We start from the raw sequence: 17,356 nt of genomic DNA on the forward strand, positions 1-17,356 counted from the left end.
CAAATGCTGTCAGATTGACTTGTTGTCTGTAGTTTAGTTACAGTGGAGAATCCTGAAAAACTTTGCTTGAAAATTATATTGTGAAGGTCGTACCACTGCTGTTCAGTTTTTCAAGGGTAGGGGTTCTCGTATGGCTTTTGTAAGACTTACTCTTTGTTCAGTAGTCAGGTGTCTTACTAGCTAGAAAGAGATAGTGATCCATCATGTCTGAGCATGGAACTTTGTTGTAATAGAACATTGAAATTAATTAGTTTCAATCATTAGCTGCTGAATATTATGAAAAAAATCCCATGATCTGCTTTCTTTTTTTGTTATATTTTATTCCATACAATTTAAGTCATCATCCTTTCTACATGGCTTTAGGCTACCTCTAACATGTTGTTCTACATGTGATAGGCAAATAAAAATTTTAATAAATTAGTAAGTTAGGTTAATTTTATTTATTTTTGTTATTTGTGTCCATTTTACACATGCACTTACTTTCCAAATTATTTCTAATTTGTGCTTGTACTTTGTCTTCTTTCTTAGTGAAAATATTCTTTTTGGAATGGGAAATCCTCTTCTGGACATCTCTGCTGTAGTGGACAATGATTTCCTTGATAAGTAAGTATTAGACTCTTCATATGTACTATGAAACTTTTATCTGAAGAAAAATTGATGCAAGTTTTATAATTGAATTTATTGTCTATCACCTTGAATTGGAGGAAAACTCAGGAAATTTAAATTTGTTAATATGTTAAATATTCATCTGTTATTTGATCCAATCGTTCTACTCTTGGTACTCAAGAGAAATGAGAGCGTATGTCCAAGACTTGTTCATGAATGTTCACAGTATCTTTGTAATAGCCAAAAAACTGGAAATCACCAGTGTCCATCAACAGGTGATTTCTTAAACACATTGTTTATCCATATAATGGAATACTAGTCAGAAATAAAAAGTGAATGAGGGATTGATTGGATGAAAGTCAGAAAAATTGTTTTGATTGAAAGAAGCTAGACAAAAAAATAGTGCAAATTGTATGGTTCCGTTTATATAAAATTTTAGAAAACTCAAATTTATCTATAGTGACAGAAAGCAGATTGTTAGTTACACATGTGTGGGGCCATACACATATGGGGCCAGGGTATGGTGGAGGTGGGAAAGGAGAGATTACAAAGGGCCAGCTGGAGCTTTTAAGGATATGTTTATTTTGATTGCAGTGATGAGTTATCAGGCATGTAAATACATTAAAACTCATCAAATTGAACAGTTTAAATATGTGCAGTTTATTGTTTGTCAATTATACCTCAAGAAAGCACTTATGAACAAAAAGTAAAATCAGTTGAACATAAATTCATGAGCTTGATGTTAGATCTCCTTTATTTGCTTAGTGTGAGATGTTTTGTCCAGTAAGTCACCAAGTCATGATCATTATTTAAAAAAAATTCAAACAATATAGAAAAATATAAAGAGGAAATTAAAAAAGTATTTGAAATTTTGTTGTAGATAAAACTGTCGTTATTGCTTGGTGAACATGTTTCCAGACATCTCTTAGGTATATGTAACCTAGAGATAAATGTTTGTTTACTCTTATGTGATTTGTTCTTTTTCACTCAATACTATGGGATGAATGAGTTTAAAATTTCATGTAAATGTGATCAGAATGATTTTGACCTGGCAGCTGAGTGCTACTACTGGGAGCTCAAGTAGCTTCTTTATTTTACCAGCAGCTGACTCTAAATGGATAGCTGAAGAATTTTAGTATTTTTATTTTGAAAAAAATGTTTACCTTTAACCTTGATTTTGTAATTAATACTTGGAGATAAAAAGCAAGTTTTTGGTCTCTGACCCCCTTGACCCTTTCTTCTAAAATGCTTTTGAAAATGTTTCTTCTTATTTTTTTAAATTATTTTTTAATTAGAGAAGTTGTAGATTTACAGAAAAGTCACGTAAAAGATACATTGTTCCCATATATCCCCCTATTGCTGATACTTTGCATTAGTGTGGTACTTTTGTTACAACTGATGAAAGAATATTAAAATAGTACTGTTAACTATATACCATAGTTTACATCATATATATTTTTTCTGCATATACTTCTCTATTATTAACACCTTGTATTAGTGATGTGCATTTGTTATAATTCGTGAAAGAACATTCTTACACTTGTACTATTAACCCCAGTCCCTCATCCCCAACAGGGTTCACTGTGTTATATGGTCCCATGTTTTATCTTCTTTCATTCTAGTAACATACAATACTCAAAACTTCCCCTTTCAACCCCATTCACATACGTAATTCACCGTTAATTGTATTCATAATAACGTGCTACCATCACCAGCATCTATTTGCAGACCTTTATAATCAACCTAAATAGAAATTCTGCATGAATTAAGCATCAGCTCCCCATTCTCTACCCCAGTCTACCCCCTGATAGCCTATATTCTAGATTCTAACTCTATGAGTTTGCTTATTATAATTAGTTCATATCAGTGAGATCATACACTGGACCTAATTGTCCTTTTGTGCCTGGCTTATTTCACTCAGCATAATGTTTTCAAGGTTCATCTATGTTGTCACGTGCATCGGGACTTCGTTACTTTTTTTTTTTAGATTCACTTTTATTGAGATATAGACACATATCATACAGTCATCCATGGTGTACAATCACCTGTTCACAGTACCATCATATGGCTGTGCATTCATCACCCCAATCTACTTTTTGAACATTTTCCTTATACCAGAAGAAGTAAAAATAAGAATAAAAAGTAAAAAAGAACACCCAAATCACCCCTCCACCCTGTTTTTCATTTAGTTTTTGTCCCCATTTTTCTACTCATCCATCCATCCAGTGGATAAAAGGAGTGTGATCCACAGGGCTTTCACAATCACACTGTCACCCCTTGTAATCTACGTTGTTATACAATCGTCTTCAAGAGTCAGGGCTATTTGGGTTGGACTTTGATAGTTTCAGGTATTTACTTCTAGCTATTCCAATACATTAAAATCTAAAAAGGGTTATATAGTGTGTAAGAATGCCCACCAGAGTGACCTCTCGACTCCATTTGAAATCTCTCAGCCACTGAAACTTTATTTCGTTTCATTTCGCATCCCGCTTTTGGTCAAGAAAATGTTCTCAGTCCCACGATGTCGGGTATGAATTCGTCCTTGGGAGTCATATCTTGCATTGCCAGGGAGATTTACACTCCTGGGAGTCAGGTCCCACATGGGGGGATGGGGGAACTGAGTTCACCTGCCGAGTTGGCTTAGCTAGAGAGAGGGCCATATCTGAGCAACAAAGAGGTACTCAGGGGGAGACTCTTAGGCACAGTTATAAGGTTTAGCCTCTCCTTTGTAGTAATGAGCTCCATAAGGGCAAGTGCCAAGAGTGAGGGCTCGGCATACCAAATCACCAGTCCTCAATGTTTGTGAGAACATCAGCAACAATCCAGATGAGGAAGTCCAACACTTCTGCATTTTCCCCCAGCTCTTCAGGCGGGGCCCTGCATATATATTTTTATTCTCTGCCCAAATTACTTTGGGATGTGTTGCTATTTCACACTTACCTATACAAACCTACCAGGTCTCACTTCCTATTCTATGTAATTATGTTATTTGAACAAACTGTATGAGTTAAAGTGTTTAGGAAATATAGATCCTGCACCAAATAAACATGTCTTCCCTTGGTCTCACATGGAAGTTGAGGTTTTAAAACCCAGTCGGTATCGTCCTTTACCCTGTGACCCGATTTGCCCTAGTCCTAATCAGATCTGCTTCATTCATATCTCTAATTGAAGTCTGGACTCTTTTTCAGCTCTTTTTTAACAGTTGCCATATGTGCTAATACTGACATTCATATCTGCCGAGCTCTAGCTCTGAGTTTCAGGTGTCACACAGATACCCAAAGTTCCAGGGATTGATCAGGTTATACACAAAGGGATCAGTGTCTCAGAATCTGGAGACAGCCATTGCAGTTCAGGAATAGATGTGACTGCCGTAAGAGCTTACGATCTAGGGACCATTATAATAAGCGTTCCTCTGATAAGCTGTGATCTAAGATTCAATTCTGAGTTTACTCATTGTAGTTAGTCCATATTGGTGAGGCATTATAGTGTTTGCTTTTTTTTCTGGGGTAGTTCACTCAAAATGCTTTGGTGGTTGAGAGGATTTCTTCAGATGTTCTAAAAAGATTGCTTTTGTCATTCTTAATTTTTTTTTTTTTTTTTGATACTTGTGATCTTTTTAACTGTTGAAGAGTTTCTGGTTATTTACCTCCTTGCTTACCAGATTCTAGAAATTGGTAAAAACCATAGTACATGCCTCACTGTAGAGGCCCAAGTGGATAGGCCCAAGAGAGCTTGGAAGTGGATTCCGGATCTCCTATTGAACCCTGAGTTGACTGCAGTTCTGGTTGACAGACATTGAGCCAGGGATTATTCAGCTAAGCAACAACTAGAATCAGAAACTGTGGCGGGTAATAAATGTTTGTTGGATTAAACTCCTAGGGTTAGTTTGTTGTAAGATCACTGACAAGTAAAGGAAAAAATGTTTTTTCCAAACACATGCATGTTCAAAACATCATTGGAAGATTGGTATGCATGGCTTAGGCTTCTTGACTTAAGGGCTTTATTGTAGCTTGATTGTGTTAAAAGCTTGCCTTTTTTGGGGGTGACCCCTAATATTGGTATTTGGAAGTCTTTTCTCAATCTGTTAAATTTTTCACAGAAAATTCTTCTAATTTTCTTTCTGGTGGGCAGGGGAACGGGGCCAGAGGTGCCATAATTAGGTAGGCAGTTTCATCTGTACTTCCTGCTACTACTGTTTTGCCTCTTGTCCCCTAGTTCAGAGCTGCTTCTGTTTGGTCCTCCAATGAATAAACCTCTAGTTTCTTTCAGGAATTCTAACTTATGGTGAGATGGAAGCATAAATAATACATGAATGCATAGATTAGGCATGCTTTTATATGATATCAGTTTAATCCTCAGGATAACTTTATGAGATAGGTATTCTCATAAAGGATAATTTAGATCTGAAAAGATTTGTCCATGCTCACAAAACATATCGGTTATAGTACATCGATTCAAAATATATGTTTGTTTTTCATTGTGAAACCTGTATTGTTTATTCTCTGCTACATTGCTGGGGAAGTATTAGTTTGAAAGTGAAAAACTCAGTTACATGTCTAGACATGTAAAGGTTTATATTTATGGAATTCTGGTTTCCTTCAATTATAGGCATAGGCTAGGTGATAGAAATATACGTAATTTGTGTCAAAAGTTGTTGATGCTTAGTTTTGATGTGTGTGTTAGAGTAGATTAGTCAATTTCTTTGCGTGTGATTCAGACTGAACAATTCTCTTATTGACTGAGTTTTCAAAACAGTGCAGTGTTTGTATTGGGAGTTTGGTTGGTTGCCGAGAGTTGATGTGATTCCAGAATAGAGCATTGCCATGAATTAGAAATATCAACTAGATATTTAATAGGCATCCAAAAATTAAGCTTTTTTTTTCTGGAATATCCTCACTGTTTATTTGAAGATGCAAAGCTAGTTTTTCCCTGGAATTAAAAAAAAAATTAAGGAGCTTTAATTAAAGAAAAAGCAGTGTCCAATTTGAGAAATTATAACAAGTGAAGATTAGTAAGAACTGTTGTGGCAGGAAATAGGCTACTGAAAAGGATCTTTTCTAGCGTTTTTGAAGAGACAGTGGATATGAGGGGAATAGGAGATCGGAAACATATAGATAAACCTTGGTTTTGTTTTGGAAGGGCTGTGCCCTTAATAGGGATGGGAAAGGAAAGGAAGGAATATATGACAGACTTGCCTTGTTTTTTCCTCACACTTGATAAGTAACATGGAAGTAAGAGGAATGACATAATTAATTAAATGGTAATTGGGAAAGAAAAACCATCATTAGAAGCTAGAGTAATTGCGGAAATATGCTTTTTTTTCTGACAGATCTAAATCTTTAATAATATAAGTATATAAACCTTACATTAATCTTGGTAATGTAAGGACACATAAAAGATATTACTTAATGTTCATTCTTAAAATAGTCAGTGTAATAATAACTGGTCATAAATTTTGGTGCCAATTATTCAATATCAAGAACTAAATTATTTGAATAAATGAAGATGAATTACTACTGTAAATGGGTGTATATAGATTTGAAGTTGAAACACTTGTAGTATCACTTAAGATGCCATATTTTAGGATAAAAAGTGATTGTTTTGCTTTGTAACTAATTGGGAAATGATCTGACACTCTTGTAGTTAACTTTTTATAAAGCTATTTTCCTGTGTTTTCTTATGTAAGTTTTTTCATTAAGCTGAGGTCTTTAATTAACTTTTCATTGACCTGAATTGATTTTTATATATGTTATGAGGTAGAGATCCAATTTTTAGAAAGTTTTCCTTATAGGGAACCAGTTGTCCAATCACTGTATTTTTTTTTAATTCAATTTTATTGAGATTGTTCACATACCATATAATTATCCAAAGATCCAAAGTGTACAATCAGTTGCCCACGGTATCATAATACAGCTGTGTATCCATCACCACAATTAAATTTTTTTTCAATGTCTAGAACGTTTTCGTTACTCCAGAAAAGAAATAAAGACAGAAAAAGGAAACTCAAATCCTCTCATAACTCTAACCATCCTGCCTCCATTATTGACTCATAGTATTAGTATAGTACATTTGTTACTGTTGATGAAAGAAGGTTAAAATACTATTAAATGTAGTATATAGTTTGCACTAGGTATATTTTTTTCCCCATATGCCTCTCTATTATTAACTTCTGGTTATAGTGTCATACATTTGTTCTAGTTCATGAAAGAGATTTCTAATATTTGTACAGTTAATCACGGACCTTGCCCACCACAAGATTCACTGTTTTATCCATTCCCATCTTTTAACCTCCAGCTTTCCTTCTGGTGAGATACGTGACTCTAAGCTTCCCCTTTCCACCATGTTCACACACCATTCAGCACTGTTAGTTATTCTCACAATGTGCTGCCGTCACCTCTATTTCCAAACAGTTAAGTTCAACCTACTTGAATGTTATGCTCATAATAATCAACTGCTCCCCATTCTTTAGCCTCGTTCTATATCCTGTTAACTTATATTTCATGTCTATGAGTTTACATATTATAATTAGTTCATATCACTGAGACCTTACGATATTTGTCTTTATATGTCTGACTTATGTCACTCGATATGGTGCCCTCAAGTTTTCTTTATTAACCCATTTTTTTAAGACAGTTTTGTTCACATACCATACATTCCATCCTAAGTAAACAATTGATGGCTCTCTGTACAGTCACGTATTTATGTATTCACCATCACCCGTATCTATATAAGGACAACTCCATTTCTTCCACAAAGGAGGAGGAAGAGTCAAAGAATGTAGAGAGACAAAAGAAAAAGAAAAAAGAAAGAGAAATAAAAACCAAACATGACAGCTAGGAAGCAACAAAAGGAAAGATAGAATTAAACTGAAGTAGGAATAAACAGTCACACGACATCACCGATGCCAAGAGTCCCATACCCCTCTCTTATGTCTCCCGCTTATATGCATTTAGCTTTGGTATATTGCCTTTGTTACATTAAAGGAAGCATAATACAATGTTTCTGTTAACTATAGTCTCTAGTTTGCATTGATTATATTTTTTCCCCAGTACCACCCTATTTTTAATACCTTGCAGGGTTGACATTCATTTGTTCTCCCTCATGTAAAAACATACTTATACATTTTATCACAGTTGTCAAGCACTCTAGGTTTCACTGAGTTATACAGTCCCAGTCTTTATCTTTCCTCTTTCCTTCTGGTGTCTCACATGGTCCTGACCTCCCTCTTTCAACCATACTCACAGTCATCTTTGTTCAGTGTACTTACATTGCTGTGCTACTGTCACCCAAAATTGCGTTCCAAACCTCTCACTCCTGTCTTTTTCTGTTTGTCGGTAGTGCTCCCTTTAGTATTTCATGTAGAGCAGGTATCTTGTTCACAAACTTTGTCATTGTCAGTTTTAAACTCTCATATTTGAGAGACAGTTTTGCCAGATATAGGATTCTTGGTTGGCAGTTTTTCTCTTTCAGTATCTTTAATATATCACACCACTTCCTTCTTGTCTCCATGGTTTCTACTGAGAAATCTGCACATAGTCTTATCAAGCTTCCTTTGTATGTGATGGATTGCTTTTCTCTTGCTGCTTTCAGGATTCTCTCTTTGTCTTTGACATTTGATAATCTGATTATAAAGTGACTTGGCGTAGGCCTATTCAGATCTATTCTGTTTGGGGTTTGCTGCAATTCTTGGATCCATGATTTTATGTCTTTCATGAGAGATGGGAAATTTTCATTGATTATTTCCTCTATTATTGCTTCTGCCCCTTTTCCCTTCTGGGACACCCATGACATGTACATTCATGCATTTCATGTTGTCATTCAATTTCCTGAGACGTTGCTCAGACTTTTCCATTCTTGTCTCTATCTGTTCTTCTGTGTTTAGGATTTCAGGTGTCTTGTTCTCCAGTTCCTGAGGGATTTCTTCTGCCTCTTGAGACCTGCTGTTGTATGTCTCCATTGTATCTTTCATCTCTTGTGTTGTGCCTTTCAGTTCCAAAGATTCTGCCAATTGTTTCAATCTTTCGATTTCTACCTTATGTTCGCCCAGTATTTTCATTATACCCTTCATTTCTTTTGCCATATCTTCCCTAAACTTCTTGAATTGATTTAGCATTAGTTGTTTCAATTCCTGTATCTCAGTTGAAGTAACAGTTTGTTCTTTTGAGTTGGCCATATCTTCATTTTTCTTAGTGTAGGTTGTAGTTTTCTGCTGTCTAGGCATCTTTTTTCCTCGGTTACCCCGGTCAGGTTTTCCCACACCATAATGGGCTCAGGTCTCAGAAGGCGACAAAATTCAGTATCAGTTTTCCCTGAGGGTGTGTTTTAGAAGATTGACACACCCTGTGAGGCCTCTAGCCACTGTGCTTTTCCTAACCTGCCCAGCAGGTGTTACCTATCAGTCTGTTGCTCTCCACTGGTGTAAAGAGGTGTGGCCCCCTTAGTTTCTGTTTTGGCTGTTTTCCCCTAGGCTCTGGGGTCTGATTCTGAATGGAAGATGGGTAGTAGAGCTGGGCACCAATTCCTTCCTCTTAGGGAAGATACACCCCCTAGGGAGTTACCATCTGCATTTAAATAGGTTCTTTGCCTCTCTGACTCTGCTATCTCCACCCTTGTCTGGGTCTGAGTGCTGCAAACTGAAAATGGTTGAGGTTTGCTCCACTGAGCCTCTCAGGTTGAGAGAGAGAAAAAGGGACAGAATGCCCCCTTTCAGAGCCAGTCCACGAACCCCCAATTTCACTTGTTGGCCAGAGGTAACATCTGGTCTTTTGGGTTCCCCCTCCCAGGACAGGGGAGTCTTCTGGTTCTTTAAGGTCGTTCGTCACTAAAAGCCTCTTTCTGTTTGTTGGGGATTTGTAGCTTAGTATTGAACAGTCCACATTTGTTAATTAAAACCCCAGTTGGAGTTGGACTGAGGTATATTTGCTTGCTCAGAGAGTGCTGCTTTCTACCACAGCGAGGTTTTGTCATTCGGCCTGCCGTAGTGGGAGGGGGCTCCCGGCACAGTTCCACAGTTTTTACTTATAGATTTCATACTGTGATCTTGGATTCCTCCCAATCCAGGTTGGTGTACTATGTGTGGACAGTCACCATTGTCCCCCAGCCATTATTCCAGATTATTTGCTAGTTGTTACTGGTTGTTTATTAGTTGTTCCAGGGGACTAACTAACTTTCACTCCTCTCTATGCTGCCATCTTGCTGCCTCCCCCATCATTGTATTTTGAGTAATGCGCCCTTTACCCATTGATCTGTAATTCCAATTTTTATTTATTTTTAGCTTGATTTTTAAGCTCTCGATTATTTTTTGTTGGTCTATTTTAACTACTTATTGCGGTTCCATCATTATTACTATAGCTTTACAATAAGTCTTGATATCTGGTAGAGGAAGTCCTTACACCTTATTCTCTTACTCAAGAATTTTCTTAGTTGTTACTGATCCTTTTCTTTTCCATACTGTTCTGGTTTGCTAATGCTGCCATTATGCAAAATATCAGAAATGGATTGGCTTTTATAAAGGAAGATTATTTGGTTACAAAGTTACAATCTTAAGGCCATAAAGTGTCCAAAGTAAGACATCAACAATAGGGTACCTTCACTGAAGGATGGCAGATGACATCTGGAAAACCTCTGTTAGCTGGGAAGGCACGTGGCTGGTGTCTGCTTGCTCTAAGTTTGCGTTTCAAATTGACGGCCTCCAAAATGTCTCTAGGCTCAGCTTTGCGGGGCAAACTCTGGGCCTGTATCTCCAGAACATCAGCAAAAGTCTGCTTTCAGTGACCGTCTCCAAAATGTCTCTCAAAGCTGCAGTGTCCAAAATGTTACTCTCAGCTGCTCTGAGCTCCTTCTGTTTGTGAGTTCTTTTATAGGATGCAGTGATTAAATCAAGACCCATCCTGAATGGGCAGGGTCCATATCTCCATGGAATAATTTAATCAAATGATTTACTCACAGTTGATTGAGTCACATGTCCATGGAAACAATCAAAAGATTCCAACCTAATCAACACTAATATGTCTGCCCCCCACGAGATTTCATTAAAGAACATGGCATTTTGGGGGACATAATACATCCAAACTGGCACACATACAAATTTTGAATGAACATTTCAGCATCCACAAAAATTCTTTCTGGGATTTTTTTGGAATTGCATTACATTTTTAGAATAACTTGGGAAAAGGAGATCTTTACTATATGACTATTCCTATCTATATTTCTCCGTTTATTTTAAGTATTCTTTTATATCTTTCATAAAATATAAAGTTGAAATACATTAAATAAAGTGTACAAAATTGTTAAATTGTGTTTCTCTTAAACACATTATATGGTAATTATCATTGCTAAATTTGTTGGTTTCAAAAATGATAAGCGATTTTTTTTGGAAAAAATTCAAACCTTCTAGAGTAGTTAGAGTAAACTTTTTGTGGTGATGGAACTGTATATCTGCACCATCCAATATGGTAACCACTAGTTACATGTGGCTAATTGAGCCTGAGATATGTGGCTAGTGCAAGTGAATTTTAAAATTTCATGTGATTTTAATTAATTTAATTTAAATAGCCATATGTGATTAGTGGTTACCATATTGGACAGTTCAGCTTAGGTTTTTTTTTTTTTGTTTGTTTGTTTTTGTAAAATTTTATAGTTCTCTTCAAAGGTGTGCATTTTTTGTTAGATATAGTAAAAATAAAAGTATTTTAGAAATAAAGTTGCTATTGTGGGATTTTTTTTCTATAACATTTTCTAGATGATTGCTGGTATTTGCAAATGCTAATGAATTTGAATATTTTTCTTTTTTACTTGGCCGCTTTGTGAGCTGCATTAAAATAAAAGAAAGATGGTCTTTGGTTCCTCTGGTTCTCTCTTTCAGAATCCTAAATTCTTACAATTTGAAATAAAGTGGTATTTGATGCTGAATCTTTGTATTATTTCACATATAAAGTAATTGGCCCTGAATTTCTTGGGTTTTTTTTCAGATAAGACCTAAATTATGGATACTAAATTAACACAGATTCATTTATGAATCTTTCATGTTGCCCCAGATATAAATTGGTGTTCATTATGGATTCTTTGATATTTGGACCTGACTTTGGCTGAATAATGGACAAATGATGCTTGTAAGGATTACCTAAATGTGGATTTGTTTTTAATATTGTAGTTCATTTCAGCTCAACATGAATTTTTGGAGCACCTGCATTGTGTTCAGTATTATACCAAGTATTGCGAATACAAAGTTAAATGAGACAAGTTTCTTGGCTTTATTTAAGGAGCCAGTGGTCTAATTGAGCCGACAGATGTGGAAAGAAATACTTTATTACAGTGAAAATAAGAATACAGTGGAATCCGGTGTATGCTCTGGAGTCGCTTAGAGCTGTGTGATCTTGGTTCTCTTGCTTAATCTGTGGAAGACTTTTTTTCCTTATGAGTAGTTAGAAATAATAAAATAGGGTTGTTGTGAGGATTGAATGAAATAATGTATGTGTTTGGCATATGTTAGCAAGTATTATTGGCTACTAAGGGACTCGGAATGTCTTTCATGTCCTCTGTTAAGGGCTATGGGGAACACTTGAGGGGATTTAAGCAGGGGGATGACATGGTTAGAGTCACATTTTAGAATTATATAGACCAATGGATCAATGATTTGAGGAGCTAGATTAGAGGAGAAGAGATTAGTAAGACCTATTGAGAGATGGTGACCTGATCATTGTAGTTATAACAGAACAGTTGGGAGGGAGTTCAGTAACATTTCAGTATATAAAGGTAGGACTGGTGATTGATTCAATGAATAGGGCAAAGTAGTGAGGGATGGCATTTCCAATTTTTGGTTTTGGTGACAGAGTAGATGGTGGTATTTACAACTGAGTTAGGAAGCATGGAAGGAGAATCATGGTAGAAGGGATGGATAGTTTGAGTTCAGTTTTGTTCACGCATGAGATTTTCATGTGATATTGAGGTAGGCATATTCAGGAGACAGTTTGATTTATATTTCTTGTGGGTTCTATTATATTTAATTGTACATTAACACAATTTCATCCAGTAAATGTTAGCTATTACTATTGCTACTATTATATTTATTAAACAACCAACAGATGAGCTTTTCTAGAGAAAGTGTAGAACGGAAAAGAAGTGGGCTGGAACACAGAACATTTAAGGGATGGAATGATAAAGAATATTTATTGAAGGAGTCTGAGAAGAAATAGTGAACTTAGGAGAACAAAAAACTGTTTCTCACGAGGTATGTATTGCAGAATAGTCAACAATATTAGATGCAACAGAGATGTCTCATAAAATGAGGCCTAAAAGGGTCCACGGATTTGACAATAGGATGTCTTTAATGACCTTAGCCAGAAAATCTCAGTGAAGTAATGGAGAGAGACAGAAGCCGGATTATAAAGTATTTAGTAATAAATGGATTGTGTGATATAAAATGGGCTGGTTTTGTTAATGTAGCCCAAGAGCCATGCAGTGACATCTTCCAAGAACCAAATGTTTAAAATTTCCTTTATTGGAAATAAATGGCTATTAGTTTTGAATAATTATCAATGATTTTTTTAAGCTAAAAACATAAAAAATATTTAAGAATACAAAAAATATAATTCTGTTTTATGAATTTAGGTTTAAATCTAGTTTAATTCTTTTTCCTTTACCTTTCTCTAATTGAGTTTTAGTCCTCATCTAGTTTACTAAGGAGAATTTAAAATATTATTTTCATAAGCCTTGTAACTTTTTGCTGTTTTCATTGTAACCCTGTGTTTTACTGTTAATATGTTTCTTTATAAGCTTCTTAAATTTAAGTCCAGCTTTAGTCTGAAACATTGCTGAGGTGATTAACACTTTTGATCCCCGTGTTATTCCTTTCTAATATGTTTTAATCAACCTAATATGTTTTAATCAACTAATATGCTTCTAATATGCTATTTTTTCCTTATATGTTTTGTTTCTTAGTTACAAAAGCCAATAAAATACATTAAGCTGTTTTAAATCTTTCTACCCTGACACTGATACTATTTGGATTCTGTGGATTATGGGGTAATATTTTAGGTATCTTAGAAGTTTGTCTATTTTAATTATCAGAGGGCAAGTATTTGTGGGATATTCTAATATTTTCCAAGTATTTGTGGGATATTCTGTTGTCATCCTGCTATGTAGCAAGTCTCAGCTGCGTTAGCTATCTGTGTGACATTGATATGGCACTTCATTTATGACTGGGCTGTTTCTGGAGTTCACAGTCTCTACAAGGACCTTTCTAGATGCAAATCCTCTAAGTTATACTAATCTTCAGGGAAGCAGCACAACTGAGTAAAAAATGTTTTAGTCTTTCATAAAAGGCCCTTCGTTATGTTACTTTTAGTGTACACTACTGCTGCTATAGGAGATCTTAGTAGTTATCTATAGTATATTAATGCATTTTATTTGTATCCATAAACATAATTAATAATAAAATTTTCTCATTGCCCATGGTGGGAATGTCATTACTGGATTTTACTCTTTTTCTTTAGTTTTTACTTCAGGTGTGCCTTCCTTAAACAGCCTAGGCTGGATTGAGGGAAACTGTTACTTGAACTACTATTACTACTTTCTTTTCTTTCTTCTTACCCTCCTTCACCCCTGTGTTAGTTAGGGTTCTCTAGGGAAACAGAATCAACAAGAGATATCTATGAATATAAGATTGTATAAAAGTGTCTCACGCGACTGTGGGGATGCGTGAGTCCAAATTCCATAGGGCAGGCAGCAAACTGGCAACTCCAATGAAGGTGTTTGATGAACTCCTCAGGCAGTGAACTCTAAACTCCGATGAACTCCTCAGGAAACACTTTGCTGGTCAGCCAAAGAAGAAGTGAAGGTCCTCTATCTGTCTTGCTTAAAAGTCTTCAACTGATTGGATTAAATTCAGCTGATTGAATTCCCTCTTTGTGGGAGACACACCCTTTGTTGATGTAATCAGTCACAGCTGCAGCCAATTGACTGATGATTTAATAAACCAGCCTTCTGGTTTATTAACCAGCCACAAATGTCCTTGCAGTAATGGTTAGGCCAGTGCTTGCTTGATCAGACAGCTGGACACCATCACCTGGTCAAGTTGACACATGAACCTAACCATCACAGTCCACCCCTTGTCAACATAGCAGTTATACACATCACCTTTAACCATACTTCATCTCTAAGTAGAGAACAATAACAGACATATATTTTGCCTAGAAATACTCTGCTGTCCTGCATACAACCGGAAACACACTAAATCTCTCCAGAATAGGGTGCAAGTCCTTGGGTGACATTAAGTCTCCTAAAATTGACTTCCTTTATCTTAAATACTGAAAAATGAACAGTACAGCTTATGTCATATGATAAGGGGATAAGATAGAGAAGAAAACAAAGATATTTGCTTTACAGACAAATAAAAACATAATCAAAACAAGGAGGAAATATTCATGCCATCATAGTCCTTGTTTCTGTAACGGGTCACATGGTTGTAGTTCATATTTATCACTACCTTCTTCCACTACCCATTCCATGTTCCCTTTACCCTCAGCAAGCACTTCAGCTGGCCGTGGTTCTTTGCCTGGTAGGGCGAACAAAACCTTCATTCCTGAAGTTTTTTTGGCCATTGGTAGTCCGGTCTGGATTCGGTTGTTGCAGTTTTCCATTGACTTTAATCACAGGGCATGTTAGTACTAAGAGATGCCCTAGGAGGTTTCCTGTATGCCAGAAAAACTCTTCTTTACCTCCATTATATAGTTGCAGTGCTATTTCCACTTGACGGTCAGGATCAATCACCTTAGCCAGTACAGTAGTCTCCTTCCTTGCCTGTTGATTCAGAGGCATAAGAAGCCCAAAGTGGCCAGGTGGTAGTCTTAACTTCCAGTTCAGTGGAATTATTGTGTGTTTCCTGGTGGAAACACTCCTCTTTTTGGAACTAAGACTTGTAGACCAGCAGAGCTTAAACTTACAGGGACAGGAAGCAAAAATTTTCCTAGTGGATCGCTAGGAGTGATAGTGAGTGGTGCCACTCCTGTTTCCACCCCTTGAGTCCTGGACCTGTGAATCCTGGCTATGGGAGAAACAGCCCCATAGAGTGGATGCTGATTTAGAGCATACACAGCCTCCTGGAGAACACTGTCCCAGCCCTGCAAGTTATTGCCACCTAGTTGGTGCCGTAATTGAGTCTTCAACAGGCCATTCCACCGTTCTATCAACCTGGCTGCCTTTGGATGATGGGGAACATGGTAAGACCAGAGAATTCCATGAACATGTGCCCATTCCCTCACTTCATTTGCTGTGAAGTGGATTGCTTGGTCAGAAGCAATGCTGTGTGGAATACTATGACGGTGGATAAGGCATTCTGTAGGTCCACAGATGGTAGTTTTGGCAGAAGCACTGTGTGCAGGGAAGGCAAACCCATATCTGGAGTATGTGTATCTTCCAGTAAGAACAAATCACTGCCCCTTCCGTGATGGAAGTGGTCCAGTGCAATCAACCTTTCACCAGCTAGCAGGCTGATCACCTTGGGAAATGGTGTCATATCGGGGACCGAGTGTGGGTCTCTGCTGCTGGCAGATTGGGCACTCAGCAGTGGCTGTGGCCAGGTTGGTGGAAGTTCATGTTGCTGAGCCCATGTATAACCTGTATCCCTACCACCATGACCATTTTGTTCATGAGCCCATTGGGCAATGACAGGAGTGGCTGGGGAAAGAAGCTGATTGCTTTCCACCAAACAGGTTATCTTATCCACTTGATTATTAAAATCTTCCTCTGCTGAAGTCGCCTCTGGTGAGCATTCACATAGGACACAAATATCTTCTTGTTTTTTGCCCACTCAGAAAGGTTTATCCACATACCTCTTCCCCAGAATTCCTTGTCACCAGTTTTCCAATCATGTTCTTTCCAAGTCCCTGACCATCCAGCCAAACCATTAGCAGCAGCCCATGAGTCAGTATACAAACACACTTCGGGCCAGTTCTCCTTCGAAGCAAAATGAACAGCCAGGTGCACTGCTCAAAGTTCTGCCCACTGGGAGGATTTCCCCTCATCACTGTCCTTCAGGGACGTCCCAGAAAGGGGCTGCAGTGCTGCAGCTGTTCACTTTTGGGTGGTGCCTGTATATCGTGCAGAACGATTTGTAAACCAGGCCCGAGTCTTCTCTTCCTCAGTCAACTGATGTAAGGAACTCCCCAAGATGTCATAGCTGTGGGCTGGGAAAGAGAAGGTAAGGTGAAAGGAGTAGGGGCCATGGGCATTTGGGCCACTTCCTCATGTAACTTACTTGTGCTTCAGGACCCACTTGAGCTCTATCTTATATATACCATTTCCATTTTATGATGGAGTGCTGCTGTGCATGCCCAACTTTATGGCTTGGCGGGTCAGACAACACCCAGCTTGTAATAGGTAACTCAGGTGTCACGGTAACTTGGTGGCCCATGGTTAAGTGTTCTGTCTCTACTAAGGCCCAATAGCAGGCTAAAAGCTGTTTCTCAAATGGAGAGTAGTTATCTGCAGAGGATGGTAAGGCTTTACTCCAAAATCCTAAGGGCCTGCATTGTAATTCTCCTATAGGAGTGTGCCAAAGGCTCCAAACAGCATCTCTGTTAGCCACTGACACTTCCAGAACTATTAGATCAGCTGGATCATATGGTCCAAGCGGCAGAGCAGCTTGCACAGCAGCCTGGACCTGTTGCAGAGCCCCATCTTGTTCTGGTCCCCACTCAAAACGAGAAGCTTTTCTGGTCACTTGGTAAATGGGCTGGAGTAGCACACCCAA

The 17,356-nt window shown here is 37.4% G+C and overlaps 1 protein-coding gene across 4 annotated transcripts in view; it reads left to right on the top strand.

Moving 5' to 3' along the window:
• Positions 1 to 17,356, top strand: part of ADK (adenosine kinase) — a 559,277-nt gene that overhangs the window by 38,169 nt on the left and 503,752 nt on the right. For all 4 annotated transcript variants that reach the window (XM_037804922.1, XM_037804925.1, XM_037804923.1 and 1 more), the window contains exon 2: positions 529 to 603. In XM_037804922.1, the coding sequence (XP_037660850.1) occupies positions 529 to 603 (75 nt within the window). The remainder of the gene's footprint in view (positions 1 to 528; positions 604 to 17,356) is intronic.

The sequence above is a fragment of the Choloepus didactylus genome, chromosome 15 (genome assembly GCF_015220235.1).
Source record: "Choloepus didactylus isolate mChoDid1 chromosome 15, mChoDid1.pri, whole genome shotgun sequence".
Classification (NCBI taxonomy): domain Eukaryota; kingdom Metazoa; phylum Chordata; class Mammalia; order Pilosa; family Megalonychidae; genus Choloepus; species Choloepus didactylus.